The sequence below is a fragment of the Cylas formicarius genome, unplaced genomic scaffold (assembly GCF_029955315.1).
Source record: "Cylas formicarius isolate icCylForm1 unplaced genomic scaffold, icCylForm1.1 PGA_scaffold_2__14_contigs__length_35257938, whole genome shotgun sequence".
NCBI classification, from domain to species: Eukaryota; Metazoa; Arthropoda; class Insecta; order Coleoptera; family Brentidae; genus Cylas; species Cylas formicarius.
Window position 1 is genome coordinate 1,746,008 of NW_026844319.1, and position 21,571 is coordinate 1,767,578.

Genomic DNA, 21,571 nt, shown 5'->3' on the forward strand with positions numbered 1-21,571 from the left:
TATGTGGTCGATCAGTCAGTGATTTTCCCGCTGTCCTTTGAACCAACCAAATTTCGATGGCCCCAAGCTAGCGTGTACTCACTCTGAACCGGGTATAAGATGTCGTTTGTCATCCGCGTAAGACAACGCCACCTTATTTTTCAGTTCGACGTACATATCATGTAAATGTGAGCGAAACGAAGACATTTGGCGCAAGATTAGCGTGCCTTCCTCGTCGACAGCGCGCTTATAGTCGTCGAGACTAAGTTCGCGCTGGCTGACCGAGTCAGCAACGCCCTTGGCCTTTTTGGTCAACTCGTTGCCGTCCACATTTACGCAATAAGCTTTCGCTCCCGTACCCAAGAATTCCCACAACGGCCGTCCTGTGTACTCGTCCTTCATTTTACCAAGAACGGACTTGTTTACAGGAATGCCGTGTTGGTTGTTCTCCGAGTAATTAGACGTATCGAATTGGTCCAAATTTTCTTTCATATCTTCGTAGAAATTTTCGCAAAAAATTTGGACAACGAGGCTGTCGGTATCGGTGTAGAGTAAGACGGCTTTGTAGCCGTACTTAGCCTTTAGATAGCCGTAAAAAAAGTCGTATATGAGAGTCTTGGATATGTCCAAAATGCAAAATCCGGCGTAAATAGGCTTATCATATACGACTTTAGTCCTTTCCATCTGGTGAGCGACTATATTTTCGCTAAATATGGCGACATTTCCGGGCAAAAAGGCAGTTCGTTGTGTGCGTCATGCAGCACTTTCGGATAGTCCAAATCTACTTCGAAAATATAGCCCCTAGGTGAATCGTTGGGGATACGCGTAATATCTAAATTTTGAATTTTGCCCTCCTCCAACCACTCGAAGTTTCCCGTTGGGAGGTATTGTGACATGGCCGCCCCGTATAAATTGGTAGCGTCCAAGTAAATGACGTAAGAGGTAGGTTTGGAAGGGTCGTAATTAGGTAAAAATTTATTATTAGCCGCGGCCTTTCTCACACTACACTGACTGACTCCTCCGCGGATACCGTGCTTCAAGAAGTGTATCATGTCCACGTCGGTCAACAGGTCCAGTTCGACCTTTGTCGCCTTAAGGGCGCTCGTCCATGATAGACCCGGTGTCGTATAAAACTGACTCGGGTCCAGACCGTACGTTTTCAGACACACCTCTCTGAAGTTTTCAAAAATATCGGCTAAAAGTAAAACGTCGGATTTTAAATAAATATCTGAATATCCGCCACAGTCCAGGCACGCTTGTAATCCTCCCTGGTTATGTTGCTCTTTCGCATGGAGTCATAAAAGTCCTCGTGCGATGGCAGTTTGGTTTCGTCTAATTTTGAAAAAGAATCTAGATACGTATATGGAAAAACGCCCTTCTGTCGAATAAGTTGAAATTCTTGTTCATTTTTAAAAAATTTTTTGACTTCCCGACACTGACTATCGTTCAAATTTCGACTCAATCTGTCCAAACTGGATGCCATAAATCGAAATGAATCTAAAAATCGGAGTTTTAAAAATACCCTTTTCCCTTTGCCTCCTTTCTCCGACTCAATGTTATCGACTAGGACATTTTTCGTAAAGGAAATGTAACGTTCCTTGTTTTGGGCGATGACATCGATCTTTTCCCCTTCTTCAGCCATAAATTTTACAAATAGATGACTGTCGAAACCTAAATGGTGAAAAAAGACAGGGATGTGCCGCGGAACTTTGAAATTCAAGTTGCAAGTGGAGTGAGCCGCACCTCGAAATTCGCCCGTCATATGACAATGATCCCTTACTTTTTCGTCCTCTGCATTAAATGGCTTCTCGCAAATGTGACAAGCCGCAGCGTTTCGAAAGCCGGTCTCTTGTTCAAACGATAGAGTGGTCATGGGCACGGAAGTTTTCATGAACTTGTTGCAGAGCGCTTTGCAGTCTCTCTCCAACCATTCAATGAAAATTTTGCGTGCGCCCCGACCTCTGTACTGTTTAAAAGTAGACTGGGAATCGTCAAAGTCACATTTGACATAGTAGGCGAAAGAGTAAGGCTCGTGAATATGAGTTTTGACGGTAAACGATTTGTCGGGATTCGGTTCGCCTTCCACCTGTAAAGGAGTCATGACTGTTTCAAAGTCCGCGTACACAACAAAAGGCACTTTTAATTTCTTTTCAAATTCTTCAAATTTCAGCTTATTTGCGGGAACATCTTTACCGTATTTATCCTTGCGCAATTCGGTGGTCGGAAGTTTGATGAAAATGTGAGTGCAGTCGTGTTCTTTATGACGCTTTAGTTTTTCTTCGTTATAAAAATAAACCAAACAACCATCGCATAAAAACTTTGTGGTGGACCTTTTAGTTAATTGTTTTGAAACCAACCGAGACATACTTCTTATTAAACAATAATGATTTTCTCCATAGTCATTACTAATTAAAAAGAGGTTTACATGTCTCTCTTTACGAGATTCAGTAAAATGCAAAGGACCAACGACCTCAACATCATTACGGACTTTGTTATAGACTCTCTCGAGGCCATAGACATTGACCGAAATTTCATTAAGTCGTTCAAAAGTGGATATGTCCTTAAGTTTAACGGGAAAATCGATACCTGTAAAATCCAGCTCGTTCTGAAACTCTACATAGTTATTGACCCTGTTAGCGTTATTTGTCCAGTGAATTGGGTGAAGAGCAGCCAAGATCAACCACATAAAGCATTTTTCGTCCGTATTTTGCAAGTTCAAAACAGCTTTTTTGGCTTCGATTTCCTTGGGCAGGCTAACATAGGACGACGCCCTTAGAGGATTGTACTTGTTAATCCCTATTTCTAAATGGAGGAGTTCCTGCAACGCCCAGCCTGTAAAAAAGAGAAAGAAATTAGTTCGGAAATATACATTTTTATGAATCATACCGCTGTCCCTTTCCTGAACCTCGGACGCTTTGGTAGCCAAGATGTCGACGAACTGGACGTACAGCTCCTCCAGATCGGTGTTTCCGCTCACCAGCCGATATTTGGTATTGAAGGACTTGACCTACTCTTGTTCCTTCGTCTGCAAGAGGAAGTTTCCGAATAGCTCCATACCGACTTTTACGTTGTCGTAGCGTCGGACGTTCGACTCTACCAACGTAAGGATTTTGGACCTAAGGTGGTCCAAGAAGCCCTTAACGTCGGTAGGGTTAACGGTGGACGCCAGACGGTATGTAACTATGCGGTTACGGAAGGAGGTCTGTATCATTTCTACTCCTGGCTCCTGCACCACGCTGCATTTTTGGCGGTGAGCCAAAGTACGCAAGTGTCCTTGCCATCTCATTGCAGGAATGGTCAAGTTACACTGCGTACAATGGCGCGTGGATGATGGTGATGATGATGATGTCGAAGCTATAAAATACAATATGAGAATTGTATGGGATTTAAAATCAAAAATCCTTACCTTCCGGTAGGTCAAGTCTCGGGCGCTTGGGTTCGTCTGCAACAATAGGGGCGGCGGCGGGTCTTTTCGCCTTGGGAACCTCAAGCTTCTCGCGTTTATGGCGTCGGAGAGCCCCCTCGGATTTGTATATCCCGCCGCAAACGTCACAAATTTGTACTGCTGCGCGACAATCCCCGTGCCTCGCCAGGTGGTCTTTACGGCTGAACGAGCGGTTGCAATATTCGCAGGTGAACATTTTTATTTGCTGCGAGGAATAGGCGTCTCACTCTCCAACTGTTCCAGATCTCTACTTGACACTTACCTTTTTTAAGTGGTGAAACACAAACAAAAATCCAAAGAATGAAGTCTCACTATGGCGGCGGTCACTTGTTAATTAAGCCAATTTTTCTGGGGTAATGAATTTAAAATTACATTCGAGAACGTTCCTTCAGAATAATTAAGATTTGTGTTGGCGAGAATTGCGCAATATAACGCGACCCGCTGATAAAATTGGTCGTAGTTAGCGACCTAACCTAACCAAACCGTCGTCGTATGGGGCCGCTTCGTTTCGAAACTCGACCGTTGGTCGCGGCGTGACTGTAAATTGCAGCGCGATCGTGTGCGATGACTCAGGCGTACCGCCACCGTCGCGTTTGACGACTGGATGACATCATCGCCCGCTGCATGGCAGCGTGGTCGCGTCGCCGGTGTGCGGCAGCGGCTGCATGACATCATCGCTTTGCGAAATGTTTAAACGAAACTTTGGCGGGTGAGATCATCGCGTCGCCTGCCTTCGCCGCAAAAAAAAAATGTTTTAAACGAGACTTTCATATTAGACCGCTTAGGAACGGCATACGTGTTTTCCTGCGACACAAGAAATGGTTTGATATTCTTACCGCATGCGTTTCCTTCGATATCGAGTTTATCGTCGCATTTCCTTCGACGCGAACAAAAGCTCAAAAAAAAATCTTTAAACGAAACCAGAATCTAAATGTTCGATGAGGGAGAGTGCATCATCACCCCGCATTACTTCAACCACATCCCTCCCTGTATATATATATATATATATATATATATATATATATATATATATATATATATATATATATATATATATATATATATATATATATATATATATATATATATAGACACTCCGTAATTTCATTTTGTCAGTATGTTATACTTTGCGTCACCAAAAATAATTGTTCGATCACAATGCGAAATAAACATTCCTGTTTAAAGAAGCAAAATGGTCCATATCTGTGTCGGACCTGTCGAAACCTGTTTGTTAAGATTTATATACATAATATCAAACCAGCCTTTGGAAACGTCTGGTTAATGGCCACAGGCCATTAGCTTCTAAATAAATGCGAGATATTATGAAAACCGAAAAAGTTTGAATGGAATCTAACGTTTTCTTTTGTTTCTCAAAGTAGTAATTAAGCGGAAAAGTAGTCGTAGTATATTGATTAATTGTAGAAATGTCACATTTTCTACAAAACAACTTAAGTTAAATAAAATGCAAATTAAATTATTAAAAATTACCGCTTTGTTGTATTCGTTATTTACTATGCCCGAACCTACGACTACACTGGAGGGTAGCTTAAATTTGACCTGCTTGGTTTACCTGCCTTTCGTATGAATGCGAGTTGTTTCACGTGTCAGTCGAAGTTCAAAGAAGCGTTTGTGTTAAGGGTTTGTTTCTGTTATCCACGTTTGTTGCTTAATGCAATATCGCCAACGAGTGTAAGTTATGTGTTCATTGTGTATTTCATATACGGATAAATAAAACAAAAAAGACTGGAAAAAGATAGGTAAGAAGCTTTCGGAATTGCGACTTTAATGAGTAACCGCGTAACATTTTGACCTAGTATTATGTATATGTTCGACGAGGTTTCTATACTTAATTAAAAAAAAAATTGGGGAGTGATCAAAGGAGGCTGAGGTCGGAGATACGGATCTTGTTTAGTATCCATTTTTGTTTAATAAAACAACCAAAAATGCTCGCTTACGTTTTTGAAGTGGGTAAAAAGGAAACAGAATTTTAATAGAAATAACGCACGATATATCTCCCAAAAAATTCAGCCATATGAACAACGCGAAGAAGTTAAGCAGATAAAATTTTACAAGATTTTTGGGGACCAAGTGTATATTCGGATTATGGAAAGTAACAGATAGAGAGAATGAGTTACCTATATAGAAAAAGAGAGACAGAAAGGTAGATTTACTTAAACATTTCTCAATCATCCACCCATCGGAGATAAAAAATAACATTCGCTAGTTTTTATTTTGCATGTATTGAGTGAAGTTCGGAATAGAAATATGTCAATAGTAACAATTTAAATATGGTAATTTTTGGGGATTGTCATACGTCCGCCAGCGTATTGAAAATACGGTTTTAGGGGTTAGAACTTTTTAAGTTTAAAATTTTTGTATTCCGAAGCTTCTGTTGTTTATTAATTTATAGACCCTGGAAAATATAATAATAAAACATCCTACAGCTGACGATACGTGTCCGCTTAAACTCGAAAAGAGCTAATTTATCTTAGAAGAGCACGTATTTTTGGTAAAATAGATATTGTTTTTATTAAATATTTGACAGATCGATGTAATTCGTCAAGCAGAAACCGAGAAGAAAAGTGACGCTTGTGGTGTTAGCTGACAATCCGACCCTGCTTCGTGTACAAATGCAATGACATTTCGGCAGGGCTATAGGCTACGAAACCTTTCAAACTCGAAAAGGACGAACTATTTTAAAGAAAAAAGGTACTTCATTTCTGGTAAAAGTAATAGATAATTTTTTTACGCTAAATATTCGACAGACCATGGCAACTAGTAAAGCAGAATCCGAGAAGAAAAGTGACGTGGGAGGGGGGTGCTGTTTGCTGACAATCCGACCCTGCTTCGTGTACAATTGCATAGCGGGAAGACCTGAAAGATTTCGAAACTGCGTGCGTGCGTGGAAGGCTGCGTTGGGGCGAATTTTGAAAATTACTGAAAGTTCAACGATTTTGGACAATTGGCAGACGATATAGACTACGAAACCTTCCGAACTCGAAAAGGACGTACTATTTTAAAGAAAAAAGGTACTTCATTTTTGGTAAAAGTAATAGATAATTTTTTTTTACGCTAAATATTCCACAGATCGATGTAATTCGTCAAGCAGAAACCGAGAAGAAAAGTGACGCTTGTGCTGTTTGCTGACAATCCGACCCTGCTTCGTGTACAAATGCAATGACATTTCGGCAGGGCTATAGGCTACGAAATCTTTCGAACTCGAAAATGCGCTACTATTTTGAATAGGTACTTAATATTGGGGTAAAAGTAATAGATAAGATTGTTTTACATTAAATATTTGACAGATCGATGTAATTCGTCAAGCAGAATCTGAGAAGAAAAGTGACGGGGGGTGCTGTTTGCTGATAGTCCAGCCCTGCTTCGTGTACAAATGCATGGCGGGGAGACCTGAAAGTTTTCGAAATTGCGTGCGTGCGTGGAAGGCTGCGTTGGACAAATTTTGAAAATATCTGAAGGTTTAACGAATTTTGGTGAATTCGACAGAGCTACAGACTACGAAACCTTCTGAGCTCGAAAAGGACGAACTATTCTAAGGAAAAAAGGTACTTCATTTTTGGTAAAAGTAATAGATAATTTTGTTTTACGCTAAATATTTGACAGATCGATGTAGCTCGTCAAGCAGAATCCGAGAAGAAAAATTACGGATGTGCTGTTTGCTGATAGCCCAACCCTGCTTCGTGTACAAATGCATGGCGGGGAGACTTGAAAGTTTTCGAAACTGCGTGAGTGGAAGTCTGCGTTGGACAAATTTTGAAAATATCTGAAGGTTTAACGAATTTTGGAGAATTCGACAGAGCTACAGACTACGAAACCTTTCGAAACGAACACACGTGTCCTGTTGAACTTGAAAAAGACGAAATTATTTTTAAAAAGGTATATTGTTGCTAAATAATAGATTTTTTTTAATTAAAATATTTGACAGATCATGGTAACTCGTGAAGCAACATCTCAGAATTAAATCGGCGAGTTGTGTATTTGCTGACAATCCGAGCTTGCTCCGTTTAGATTTGCATAACGAGGAATCAAAAATTTTCAAAACTGCCATCGCGGAATGCCTGGTTGAATGAACATTGTATTCGTCGAACCTCTAAAGGTTAACGATTCGGATCATTTTGGAAGATACATACGCCGCGCTTTTCAAAGCAGGTAGACGTGCCCTTGTCCAACTTGATAAAGGCGGAATTATTTTAGGAAAGGTATATTATTTGTAAAAAAAATATACAATTTTTTAAGTAACATATTTGACAGACCATGGCAACTAGTAAAGCAGAATCCGAGAATTCAATCGGCGGCTGTATGTTGACTGACAAGAATATAATTGCTATTAATCCAGCCCTGCTTCGTGTACAAATGCATAGCGACGAGACATGAACATTTTTCGAAATTGCCGACCTATCCTCTTGGGAGTCTACGTTGGACAAATTCTGAAAACGACCCGAGAAATATAATTGGTGAGAAAATAGTTTTTTTTTTGTGTGTTAACAGTTAACAATTTTTTTTATTTTGGAAATAAGGGGTTTCAGTATGTACTGGGATTAGTGAATCAAGTTAATGACCACAGCATCTCTAAACCCCATCTTGAGACGCGTTAACGATCCGGATCGAGTTACGTCGAGTAATTATGTCACTTTTTTTCATTAAATTAAAAAATGAACCATACTTTAGGAACCCCTACTCCCCTTTGGAGGTGATGAAATAAGTTTTGGCATAAAATATAAGTTCCTCATATTACTTTGATATGATAAGTACAAGTCTTGCCTGTTTTTTTTTTAAAGGAGGTTCAAACCCGTGCAAGGTGAGCTTTCATATATGAAACAGACCAGTCATGGGGACACGAGATATGGAAAGTTTAAGCGTAGTCGTCGCCACATTGCTGCCAACACGGCATATATAAGGAATCACGAACCATTCCGGTAAAATTTTGAAAAAACATATTTATGGCAATATAGAACCTCTCTTTTTTTAACAGGAATATTGAGACGTAGACCAGTATCTTTTTAAGTCGGCATGTGGCGTAAAGAAGACGGAGAAGCTTCAGTCGGGTACCATCGGTAACGTAGGCGATTGATATATTTCCACCACTACATAAGTTGGATTGGAATTTCCCATTTGATGCTTTGACTGACTAAATGAGAAAACTTGGAGGAAAGCTCTTACGGAATTCTATGGAAATATGTTTAGGAACATATTGTTGCATTACTCTGTCTTCCACTCAGTTTCACATAAACTTTGCACGTATTATAGAAATTCCACCTATTTTTTTTGTTAATAGTAGTGAAAGTAGTAGCTGGTAGCTGTAGTCGTAAGCTCAGAGGGTGTCTGTTTTGAACATAATACACAAAATGGGCGTTCAATAAATCTGATTCCTTAGACTGCATGGCTTTTAGAGTGGGAGTAAACTATGGTCATATACCCGGATCAAATTCAGAACTAGAAAATCGTTGTGTCACTGCATTAAAAATAATAGTAAAATTTATTGTTCTAATTTTTTTAAATAATTTATGATGTTGGTGAGTTTCGTTTCAATTATTTGTTACTTAAATTTTCTGCGTATTAAACCTTACTTAACAATACGCTATTCGTTAACGCAGGTAGAATTAATGACGCTGACTAACCTCATTTTGTCCAAGGGGAGGCGTAGTACGGTAGTTTGTACTGTGATGTTTGGTAGTTTGGCAGTGAGCTCTCATTTATAAAACTGGGAAAAGTTTCGATATCTTCAAATCGTAAACACGTATCATTAGAATTATATTTTTAAAATATTGATTAGTACATGTACTGAGTAACTAAATGCTCTAGCAAAAATATTCACACACATTGCGGAAAACGTATAACTTTATATTAGAGAAAAATAACTATTTTTAGAGGTTTATTTTTCAAAAAGGCGGGGATTTAGTTAAAGAAGAGATATAGACTAAAGGGAAGCTCTATGAGAAAAGTTAGAATTAAAAAAATCGATGTTATTATTACAAATAATACTTGCATTAATTGTTGTCACCATTTGTGAAAAATATGGAAAATATCCTCTAGGTTCGCATACCTTTTTTTTTTAATTTTTTTAAGGTGGCTAACAAAATACACAGACAGAAAAGTTCAGATCCTGTTCGTTAATGTAGCGCATAGAAAAAAAATTAGAAAAGAGAACGTTTCGTGTATGGCATACGTAGTTAGTACGGAATATTAATCTGAAGGCTGCAAGACAGTGAAAGAGTGATGCGCTTAAGTGTGGTTCAGAGAGGTTATTTGGGCTGTAGAAGTTTTTCTTTGAACGGGGTTGAAATAGCGTCTCCTAGAGCGTTAGCAGAGAAGAGTATTACAGTATTTAGTATAAGCGTCCAGATTTCATTGTTGTTGAGATTGCCATAGAAACACACTTTAATGTAGTAGTCGCAGCAGCTTTAAAGTATATGACTTTTTAGTTAGGATGCCTTTCGAGTTTGTTTCATGGGTTGATAGGAAATTAAAGGGTAGATACAGATAAGTTACGAAAAAAAAAGTATGTACACTATCCTCAAAGATCAGCAATAAATAAAAGAAATTGATGAAATAGTAAAGTTGACTGCGATATCTTAAAATCATTAATAAGATAGATAAATTAATTTTGAAAATATTAAATAATAAAAACAAATAATAAAATAGCAAAGAAAACCAAAATCATCAATAAGATAGATAAATTAATTTTGTAAATATTAAATAATAAAAATAAAATCATAATAGCAAAAAAACCTACCACGGCCACATACACATAATATTTTCGACATATGAACTTTTCCCAGATAAATAGTCAAATATTTCACGATACCTTAAAACAGAAGAATGCGGAAATATGTATGAAGTTAACGCACGGTAGATGGCTTAGTAAATTAATAATGTATATGGTTTCTAATATCCTACTTTATTAATGAAAATTTTAACCATGTTTTTGTTTTTGGAGATATTATTGGTGGTGCCTGCCAGCTTCCAGTTCCGAAAAAAGAAATCCAACACTTTTCGTCTTTATTTCCCCTGTCCTTTGTGCGCAATAGTAAAAAGTACAGTTTGTACCCGCGAGGGTAACATTCGCAGAACTATATGTTTTTAAAATAAATGCTTTGGTCAATATTCACTAGGTGGGGTTACCTTATTAAAGAAAATCTTATTTCAAGAGGGGACACTAGTTTACATTCGAACCGCTAGAGGGTGCAGATGTGACGCGAACAATATGATCAAGTCTCATTGACGCCATTGCTTTTCTTACGGGTGGGAAAATATCTGGGCTCTGATTGGCTTCGCCGCCATCGCAAACTAGAGGAGGGGGATTGATTAAACCCCACATTTCTGGTTGCTTATCCAATGGGGGCCAATTTCAAGGGTTTATGGGTAAAGGGGGAGGAGCTAGAGAGTCGTGGGGAAGGAGGACACGCCTACAAAAAGGGAGAGGAGTGGGGGTGGACTATAGTGTACTTTTATACTACTTACGCCCTAAACGAACCAATTGTAAATGACCAAGCGCACCAACCGCACTCAACCAAAAGTTATGTTAGCACTCCGGAAATAATTCGGGAATACCTCTACAGACTCGGTAGCGAATACCGTGGTGGCTTTAAACATAACATTTCTTCGATCGTGATTTCGCCGATCGGAGGTTCAACGACATATGTTTGTTATCATTATTCCATTAAATTTGCATATTTTAATCTGGTTCGAACCTACGGATCGATCCATAATTTAATGGTTAATATAACTGTGTAAGTCCAGTTTTACGCCTATGGTGTTTTAGTCCAATACTCAGACTTCATATTGAATGTATCGAACCGTTTACCTATACGGTATTCTTTTCATTTTTACAACTACGAATTAGTTCGCTCATGCCCGCTACGGTGCTCGGTGCTAGGGTGTACGATGACAGATGCAGCGATTGCAGATCTCCGACGGATTGCTTTGAGCGCTGCCCCCTGTGGGCTTATAGCAGCGAAGGGGACTGAGTTTACCTGGGTTGTTTAAGACAGTGGAGAAAGCGGAATGTCCACAGGTTTTGCGATCGGATCGGTGAAATAACAAGATCTCGGGATCATTACTATTGTTTCCGGATATATAAAAAAAATCCCTGCGGACCACTATGGAACTTTCGAAAAACCATAGGCCGCCTTCGGGAAAATTTCTCACATTCTTGGTACACCCTGCATACTATAATATCTGCCAACTATACTAAATCACGGTATTTTTTACACTCATGCATTGTACAACTTAAGAAAAATAAATTATTTTTAGCTTGGTCACATGCGTAAATCCAAATATTTTTTTACGATTACATCAGGAATAATTTATAGGTATTTATAGGCGTTGCGAAGCCCGGTGCCGAATTAGGAAACCCAAATCGGGCTTCCTAAAATTAAGCGTGTTTTTGGCAAATTTGTAAAAACTAGCGAAATCTGAATCGTTGGGACTTGACAACCAGTTGGGTTAAAGGTTTCGATTTGGCGCTAAAGCTCAAAAGCCGCTAAATTTTTTAGCAATAATATAAATGAAATGTAAAGATAAATGTGTGGGCTATGTTTTAGGCAAATTAAAAAAAAAACTGAGATCGGAGTTTTTTCTAAGCTATTGAAAATAACCAATTTTTTTACGGGTTTTCTTTAAGAATTTTCTAAAACTTTGTTTAAACGTAGGTACAACTATTGGTAATTTATTTCCAAAATTTGAACTCGAAATATGCAGTAATAAAGATTATTAATTGATTTAAAGGTGAAATATTAAACAGCCCCCTTAATTTCTGTAACCAAAGGTACAACAAATTCCGCACTTAGCATGGGTTACCAAGTGACGCAAATGTTAGTTTAGCTCTTGTAGTAAAGATGGTAGCATTTGATTTGATTCAAAAATAATATGTATAATGAATTTGCTTGAAGGAAGCGGGTCCGCCTAAGAAGTTTACGTTTGTAATAATGTGTTTTGTACATTATCTAAAATGTATGACTTGACTTTAATGTCAAACATTGATTTATGATGCGAAAAATTATCAAAGTAATAACAAAACAAATAATAATAAAAATAAAACAAATATTTTATCAATAAAGGGCGGAATATATGCACGTCTATGCAGTTTCTTAAACTTCACTGCTTAGACTAAAGCTTGGCATAAGTCTTGATGAAACACCTCATAATTTAAAATTCAAGTCAGCTGAACATAATATATAACCAACAACATTCTCCAGCAGTTCTCAGCCGAAAAAATTGAAAAAAAGTTTGAAGATAAAATAATGAATAAACGCATAAAAAATTCAATAGCAATAATACGAAAATCGACCGAAAAGCACTTATCATAGTTTTCTTTTCGCGCAGATCATCTTCAAGACTCTAGAACGTTTGTTTCTTTTAAGTGTTCTACCATAGGTTCTGCCCATGATGAAACTCACAAAAATTTGATAATCGCTGTTTATTGAATAGCACAAACACACTTTTTTCACGAATCGATACAAACAATAAATTGCATTTTCAAGGGTTACCTTATTTAAATACAATCTGAAGGGTAATTAGAATTAAAGGTGTGATAATATTGTACCGATATAATTGCCAATAATTAAGAGGGTTATTTTGTAACTCTTAACGACATCGTTAACGGTTGTTAGGCAACAATCGTCGTAATTTTAAATAACCAAAAACGATCGTTTTCTTTCACTTTAAAAATATCCCATAAATACCTATTCATTTAAAACCATTAATGTGTACGCACATAAAATAATATTTTACCATTTTTTTATTATTTAGCTATTCTTTTCTGAGCCACTATAAAATATAAAATTATTAAAAATTGGTAAATTTTAGGTCTTCAAGAGAAAACTATACAAGGTGTTTCTTAAGTAATCTAAAATATTCAAGGAAGCGATTTTTGAGGCATTTTTTAAGAAAAAAACTTCATATGAACCTATGTCCTAAACGTCTTCACTTTTGGGATACAGAAACAGAGAGAAAAAGATGTTTCCATTATATTCGTAATACCGCTTAAGCTATCCTCATGAAATTTGGTACGCAATTTACTCAACGTATTCATGCAAAGGGGTTTTGTGTTGTAAAACTTTTTTTGACTTTTACTTCCAGTGGGGTCCGTACGGCATGTGCATTGAAAATTTTTCTTAAAAATGCGTGAAGAATATCACAAAAATACAGGTTCTTTATATGACCACGGTACCGCGCGTGAAAACGTTGTTGCCTCTTGGACACATCGGCCGAGTCTTCCTTTTTTGGTCGGCCCGGGGTGTTGCCAAATACACCACACTCCTCACTCCTAGATTTTCCTCTAGGTTGTGTAATTCTCCAAATGTCTTGAAAGGCGCCTCCTTGAATACTTTAGATTACTTAAGAAACACCCTGTGACAGTATAGTGACTTATTACAATTTAAAAGGGAAAATGAACATATTTGTTTGTTTTTCTTCCAAGAAACATGTCACGCACCATTGCTTTTTGCTAGTTTTGGCCACTGTTTTCTCAAATTAGCTTTTCGAGGTAAACTAATAAACAGGCCAACAAAATATAAAAAAAAATTTTTCGTGCCCGAGATCTAATAACTGAATTTAGATATACCGAATGTGCTGATTCTAAAACTAGCATCAGATTTTTTTCTATCACCTCTAGTTTTTGAGTTGGAGACTAATTGAATTTAGTTCTAATAAAAAGCAAAAATAAATAAATCAACATCTCTTTAAAATTCAAAATAGGAATTTGATACTCAAAACTGGGATTTAATTAGCCAAATATATCTGAAATTGTCCGCAAAGCAATAATATTCCTAGACCTCGTTAATTCTCTGATATGTCGACGGACTGGGTTTCCGAAAGAAAACAGTAAAGTTAATTACTTCCACTTTAATATCACAAAAATAGAGGTTCTTTATATGACCACGGTACCGCGCGTGAAAACGTTGTTGCTTCTTGGACACATCGGCTGAGTCTTCCTTTTTTAGTCGGCCCGCCGTGTTGCCAAATACACCACACTCCTCCCTCCTAGATTTTCCTCTAGGTTGTGTAATCCTCCAAATGTCTTGAAAGGCGCCTTGTTCTGGCCGGCCGGGGAGTAACTGGAGTCCCTGAAACCTGCTCTGGCGTGTTCTCTTCTAAATAGGGCCCATCAGCAGACGGTGAAGGGATAACGACCCTTGGAAGAATCTCTGAGGATTCCGCGAATCGCGAAACGTCGTAGTTCTGACCGTCCGGTCTCTTCGGTGAGTGTACGCGGACGAATTTCATCGGTATGTCTGCGTGTGATTTTACCATCGGGAGTTTTCACCTTGTAGCTGAGCGGTCCCGTTGATTCTATTACCGTTGACGGTAACCACCTTTGACCGGGAGCGTAAGACCTTACAAACACCGGATCATTCTCTTGGAAAGATCGAGGGGTTTCATTAGAAGAGTATTTGTCTTCTTGCTTGGCTGACATTTCTTTGGTGAAATCTGGTTGCATAGGGTCTAAAAGCGTCGCTAACTTTCGTCCCATCAAGACATCTGCTGGAGATCGACCTGTTACGCTGTGGGGTGTAATGTGCTGAGTTAGTAGGTATCTTGACAAAGCTAACTGGACGTTCTCGTTCCCCATTTTCTTGAGTGCATTTTTTACATTTTGCACCATACGTTCTGCTTGTGCATTACTGCTTGGATGGTAGGAAGCGATCAAACCTTGACGAATCTGGTTCGTTTTGAGGAATTGTTGAAATTCTTCGGATGTAAAAGCTGTACCATTTTCCCTCATGACTTTGATAGTCGCTGCACTTGACGTGTTCGGGACCAAACGAACTCCCAGCCATTTAGAGAATGAATCAATTACAATTAAAAATGATTTACCATTCATGGGGCCTGCAAAGTCCACGTGAAGTCGTGTCCAGGGTGCACGAGACCATTCCCATGGATGTACCGGAGCTTTTCTAGGCATATTTCGTGCTTCCTGGCACTCGGAGCAAGTTTTGATTTTATTTTCAATGTCACGGTCAAGGTTTGGCCACCAAACGTATGAGCGAGCAAGAGCCTTCATTTTTACCATGCCTGGGTGTCCAGAATGAAGAAGATCGATCACACTTTTCCTCCCTCCTGGAGGTGTTATGACCCTGGTTCCCCAAAGCAAACAATTTCGGTAACAACTTATTTCGTTCTGTGGTTGAAAGAAAGGCTGAAATTCGTCAGGGAATTTAGATCTTTCCATCGGCCAACCTTTCCATACCTATTGTAAAACTTTGGATAGAATTGGATCCTTGGCTGTTTCACTGGCGATACGCTTAGCATCGACCACGCTTTCCGGGATGTTCTCAAACATCAAAACATCGGGTGCATTGGGTGGTTCTGGAGTGTTTAATTTCTGGGGTAAACGACTAAGCGCGTCGGCGTTGCCAATTCTTGCGCCTGGAACCTGGTGTAAATTGTAGTCATACTCTGTGAGCATCAGAGTCCATCTGAACAATCTCAGTGAAAGGATTTCTGGGATTCCCTTCCTCGGGCTAAAAAACCTACGTTCGGATGCAGAATTTTCGTCCATATAGGTAATCGTGGAACTTCTTAACTCCTACAATGATAGCGAGAGCTTCTTTGTCCAGTTGTGAGAAATTTCTTTCTGATGAGGATAATGTGCGACTATGGTACGCCACTGGGACCTCTCTACCGGAGTCGTCAGGTTGACTGAAGACACATCCAACCCCAAATGAACTAGCATCGCAAGTAAGGAAGAGCTGTTTAATGTCCTAGTATGGGCTCTGTAATTAGGATATTCTTTAGTAAGTTTTTCATGTTCTGCATGCCACTGCCAAGAGACCTTTATGTAGCAGATCATGCAATGGATTAGCAATCGTTGCTTTGTCTTCAAGAAAAACGTGGTAGAAATTTATCAAACCGAGGAAAGCTTGCAATTCCGTTTTGTTGGTTGGCGCAGGCGCGTTAACAATTGCTTTCACCTTCTCTTTGGTCGGTCGAATTCCCTCTGCACTAATACTAAAAACCTAAAAATTCTATAGATTTCGTGTGAAAAATGCATTTATCACGGCGTAGATTAAGTCCATCTTCTCGAAAACGGGTAAGTACTTCACGCACTTTACGGTCCAAATCTGTTTCGGAATGTCCAACTATGAGAATGTCGTCGTAATATGGAAGAACTCCTGGGATTCCGGTGAGTCTCATGTCCACGAAACGTTGGAAAATTTGGGGTGCCACGGAGACACCAAATTGTAAGCGTTTGCTCCTAAAAGGTCCTTTGTGTGTGATAATGGTCTGTGCGTCTGCAGCTTCTTGATCTACACTCAACTGCAGGTAAGCTTGAGCCATGTCTAGTTTTGCGAATATTTTACCACCTGCTAGAGCTGCTAATATATTTTGAACAGATGGAACTGGAGAGGGGTCTGTACGTAACGCCTAGTTTATGGTACTTCCGTCACCATTGTCCTGGGCGACAACAACAATGGGAGTGGCCCGTTTTGGATGAGTCACTGGCTCCAGCACACCTTGATCGACAAGTCTATCCAATTCACGATCAATCTTGTCCTTTAAAGCGAACGGTATCTTTCGGACTTTGAGAACGATAGGCTTGATGTTTGGATCTAAGGAAAAACTTATGGGAGGCCCTTTGAATTTCCCTAGAGTTGACTCCAATACTTCCGGGTATTCCTTGACAAGGTCTGATTTATGTGATTTATTCCTCTAATAGTTAAACCTAGCCTTCCAAACCAGTTTCTTCCAAGCAGGCTTGCCCGGTTGCCTTCAGTAACAATAACTGGAAGGGTAGCACTTTTTTGTCCCCGTTGTACGTTCACGTAACACTCGCCAATTGTCGAAATTAGCTGGTTTTGGTAATCTAGTAGAATTAAGTTACATGGTTTCACTTTTGGAGGATTGTCCCTGACAAGTTTTTGAAAGGTTGATTTGAATATGATGGAATATCCAGCGCCCGAATCGATTTCCATTCTTATCGGTTTCTTATTCAGGAGGACGTCTACTAGATATTTACCAGTGATGCTGTCCGAATTCACATTGTTAAGCGAAAAATGGTACACCTGGTCTTCCGAACTGTGCTCATTTTGTGGCACGTTTTTGAAATTGCTTTCACTAGATTGTTGGTTCACTTTTGGTTTTTGTTTTGAATGTTTTTTCTTTGAGAAACATGCATGTCTGGTGAGTGCTTTTCTTCGCAGCGAAAACACCTTTTGGAAACTCGGGAAACGCTTGTTTTCAGCTTCGAGGGGTCTTTGTTTACCTTTTCGCGTGCGTTTACGTCATGTACATCAGCTGATTGTCCGCCGCCTTCTTTGATGATTGCAAGGCTGCGTGCTGCCACCTCGTGAGCAGGGCACATATCATGCGCTTTTTTTGAAGGTAATGTTTTCTTCCGCGAGCAGTCGTCGTTGAAGCCCGTCATCGCGCACGCCGCATACGAGTCTATCACGCAACATAATCTCAAAGTTATCGAATCCACAGCTTTCGGCCAACTGGCGTAGCTCTTTGATGTAGGCGGAAATGTATTCCTTCCTTGTCGCCAAAATGATATGTCGGCGGACTGGGTTTTCGAAAGAAAACAGTAAAGTTAATTAGTTCCACTTTAATATCACAAAAATACAGGTTGTTTGTATGACCACGGTACCGCACGTGAAAACGTTCTTGCCTCTTGGACACATCGGCTGAAACTGCCTTTTTGGTCGGCCCGCGGTGTTGCCAAATACACCACAAAATCATAAGCGGCACTGAATCCGAAGAGTCCGGACGACCGATTCAGATTCATTTGAATTAGAATTATTGTTGTGTCTATATTTTTTGTTTTAGTTAGAATCATAGTTAGCTGTCTTTAGCTTTTTATTATATCATGATTTTATCAAAATTGGTGCGACATATTGGGTTGTTCCAGTAATACATTAATTTGTTCAAATTAAACATCTGCGTGGAAATAGATATTTCATTCAATATTCAATTCAATACATAAGCAAATCGACCAATCGATATCGCAATTCGTCTACAATTATTATAATACTCCCATTCCTTTTCCGTGGTCTGTTTCTGTCGTGCATTTCAATCTTAAACCATTCAAATGGACCGTATTCCGCAAGGGGAATTCGATTTGTGTTGGTACGGTCGATCCATCGATCGTCGTCTCACTTCAGACCGGTCAGGGCCGCAGCGAGAGCGAAAAATGTGTTCGAATCATTACGAACAAACAGGATTCGTTCGTTCGATCATTGGAAAAGATTTAATAAGTGACCGAGTCAATCACGATTGACACAACTCTATTTCTAATTTGAAAATGAGACGAATAAGAGATGGTGCTTGAGACGTCGCTTTGCAATAGAATAGCCAGAGATGGCACCACTATGAATCAAAAGTCCCCTTGACTTTTTCACCCCATTTTGAGATGTGCGTTTTGCAAGAATTTTTTAGGCGATTTTTGCGTGTATATGTTCATAGTTATGGGATTTTTGATTTGACTTTGTATGTTTTGAGTTTGTGGTTTCATTTAGAAAAGTGAGTTAAAATACTTGCTTACTTTAGTGTTTGGTCTGCAATTTGTAATAAGTAATTTTATATATGTATTTCCATTTGTTGTAGAACGTGCAGAGAATATTAGTAATGATATTTCGACTAAAACTTAAGCGCGCTGTGTAGCCGAACCAACATGAGGCATCGTTTTCAGAAAAACTCTCCAAACATATTCAAGTTATGAGTGGATAGAGTTAAACCAAAAGGGCCCGAAGTTTTCACAGTGGACAGAAAATATGTCGTTTGTGATTATCATTGCATTCCAAGTGATATTATATTATAAGAAAGGAGAGGTATTAAACCAACACCAGTTCCCTGTTTGCTTATCCCCCGTGACTTTCTACATTATTTTATTTATATTGATAAAATATTGAATTATTTCAGTTATATCTGACTTATATATTTTAAATAGATATTTACTAAACTTTTTTCAGCTTGCCAGTGTCTGAATTTTTCAATTTACAATTTCATCCAACTTCTTCTGCAAAAACTTAATATTGCTACTGCAGCGACTGATTCTGATTTTTTGATGTCTGATGCAGCAAATGTAGAGATACAAAATATGGACATAGCTGCTGCTGGTCCTTCTACACAGTGTAAGTATCTATACTGGAAATTAAAATCTACATTTTTATTTTATTTCAAAATACAAATATTCATTGATCTAGAGTTGATAACACATTTGATTTTTTTTTCATTATAACTTTATTATTCATATTACCACACAGATTGAATGTAGTTTGATAAAGTTAATCAAAAGGTACAAAATATGTGCAGGACTGCTGTTGGAACTTCTACACTTTTCCAGATTATTGCTGTCAAAAGGCGTATATATATACCGGGTGATTCAAATTCGACTTTCATCATTAGGATCAATGAGAATGTACTTACAAATTTTTGTTAAGTTTTAAAATGAAGACATAAAAAAAATGAAAATAAAACCGGAAGTTTCAGATTTTCCGCCATATCTCCGGAAGCAAGAAAAATAAGTTCAATTTCAAAGCAGGATATTAATGAACTCACCGATGTGCAACTTTGCCCTAGTTTAGGTCACCCTGTATCTCTTACCGTTACCGAGATCCTAATGGTGAGATTCGAATTTGAAACACATACACATTTATTATAAGTTGCAGTACACATTTAATTCTTTTAGAGAACCTTTGAACAAGATTTTAGAGATATTAGGACAAGCTAATGTCACTCGTCACTTCAGATTAGAGTAGGAACTGCCGAAAAACTAATAAATACACCAAATTATGGTAATTTGCTGCACCATGTAAATGTCACTTTTTCAATGTTATATGGCCGTTTCCAGTCTGTGGCTTGTAAACAAGCATAGCGAGAAATTACTATTTTTGAGTGTATCCCAGATAGTTTTTTCATTTTGTGAGTGTGGGTGAGTCTTTTATTTGTATGAGTTTAGTTTGTTGTATTTTATTGATTTGTTTTGCTTCTACGTTTCAAGTAAATGCTTACCTAAGAAAATTGGTCATCAACATGACATTGGTCAACAAAAGTATTTTCATTCATCTAATAAATAGGGTTTGGAGTTATTTCTCTGTGAGCTGAATCGTGAAGATACTAAATCAAGATACTTTCAACAAAATGGCAAAGATTTCAGATAATATCTGACACTGAATTGATATGAAGAATAGGCAAGAAGTAACTGACCAAGACCCGTTTCTTATCATAATATAAATATCATAAGCTTAATGTTAACGGGAGTAGAAAATAGGCTAATAAAATGGGCATGGAATTTTGAACATCTCAATTTGTTAATCAGTTTTTGGTTTATGAAATCTTCAATCATTTTCATTAGTTCTATATGGAAGCTATGCCCATGTTAACTACTGCATCTACTGAAAGACAAAAATTTTAATTGAAGTTGTGGCGGTTACCGAGGTAATTACTTTTCAAGTTATCGCGCTAATAATTATATTGTTACTTTTGAAGACAGGGAGGTTAACAGATAAACAGTGGAAATGCCAAAGGGGATGGATATGTGCCAAAAGTATGTTTTTGAGATACTCAAAAAAAACTGTTTGAATTTACATATGCGGCGGGGGCACATACGACAATTGTAATATATTAAAAAATGGCACATACCGCCTTTGACATTTCCACTCTTCAAATATGTAAATCCAGTAGTTATGTGTGTTAATTGCTGTAGATATGGGCATGTTAAGACTAATTGCATAGGAAATGCGCCTAACTACACCTTCTTGATTAAACAATATCTAATAGACAAGCCTTACTTAAATATACTTCAATCTAATTCATGAAATTGTAGAATTGGCCGGTCAATTTTTTTGGTGTAAATTGACCAAACTAATTTTAAAAGTACAATGAAATGAATAAAAACGATTTTTTTTTAATATAATCATTGAAATAAGATAACACATCTTCATTTTAACAAAAAATAAAAACTAGAAAATTAACCAAAACATATTTCATATTTCTATTTTAACTTAAAATAATAAACAAATAATATTTAAAAGTTTTTTTGGAAATACTTTTACACTATTTCAAAACAAACAAAAATAATAAACATGGTTAATTATTGAGACAAATAGGCAGTGATAAGTTGTGTGTGAGACTAATTCCCCAAGTTGACCAGTTCCTTTCACAAGAAGCTGAGGAGACCGGCATTCT

The 21,571-nt window shown here is 38.1% G+C and overlaps 2 protein-coding genes across 5 annotated transcripts; both read right to left on the reverse strand.

Moving 5' to 3' along the window:
• Nucleotides 1–385: 385 nt before the first annotated feature.
• LOC132698115 (uncharacterized) lies at nucleotides 386–4,356 on the reverse strand. 3 transcript variants are annotated; one of them, XM_060663995.1, is made up of 3 exons: nucleotides 3,687–4,356; nucleotides 3,386–3,629; nucleotides 386–3,333 (listed from the first exon to the last, which is right to left on the reverse strand). In XM_060663995.1, exon 3 carries the CDS (start codon nucleotides 2,861–2,863, stop codon nucleotides 1,196–1,198), a length of 1,668 nt encoding a protein of 555 aa, XP_060519978.1. In that variant the 5' UTR covers nucleotides 2,864–3,333; nucleotides 3,386–3,629; nucleotides 3,687–4,356; the 3' UTR covers nucleotides 386–1,195. The 3 variants fall into 3 exon arrangements, with proteins under 3 accessions (XP_060519978.1, XP_060519979.1, XP_060519977.1); XM_060663996.1 differs by having other exon boundaries at nucleotides 386–2,811; nucleotides 2,866–3,629; XM_060663994.1 differs by having other exon boundaries at nucleotides 386–3,629.
• Nucleotides 4,357–14,316: 9,960 nt separating this feature from the next.
• On the reverse strand, nucleotides 14,317–17,910 carry LOC132698596 (uncharacterized protein K02A2.6-like). 2 transcript variants are annotated; one of them, XM_060664785.1, is made up of 3 exons: nucleotides 16,218–17,910; nucleotides 15,920–16,158; nucleotides 14,317–15,811 (listed from the first exon to the last, which is right to left on the reverse strand). In XM_060664785.1, the coding sequence occupies exon 3, from the start codon at nucleotides 15,612–15,614 to the stop codon at nucleotides 14,550–14,552; it is 1,065 nt and encodes a 354-aa protein (XP_060520768.1). In that variant the 5' UTR covers nucleotides 15,615–15,811; nucleotides 15,920–16,158; nucleotides 16,218–17,910; the 3' UTR covers nucleotides 14,317–14,549. The 2 variants fall into 2 exon arrangements, with proteins under 2 accessions (XP_060520768.1, XP_060520767.1); XM_060664784.1 differs by having other exon boundaries at nucleotides 14,317–16,158.
• Between the last annotated feature and the right edge of the window lie 3,661 nt (nucleotides 17,911–21,571).

What these genes read in the sequence shown, in the direction of transcription:
- LOC132698115 (XM_060663995.1), bottom strand. Translation starts at nt 2,863, where the DNA reads ATGATTCATAAAAATGTATATTTCCGAACTAATTTCTTTCTCTTTTTT.
- LOC132698596 (XM_060664785.1), bottom strand. Translation starts at nt 15,614, where the DNA reads ATGGAAAGATCTAAATTCCCTGACGAATTTCAGCCTTTCTTTCAACCA.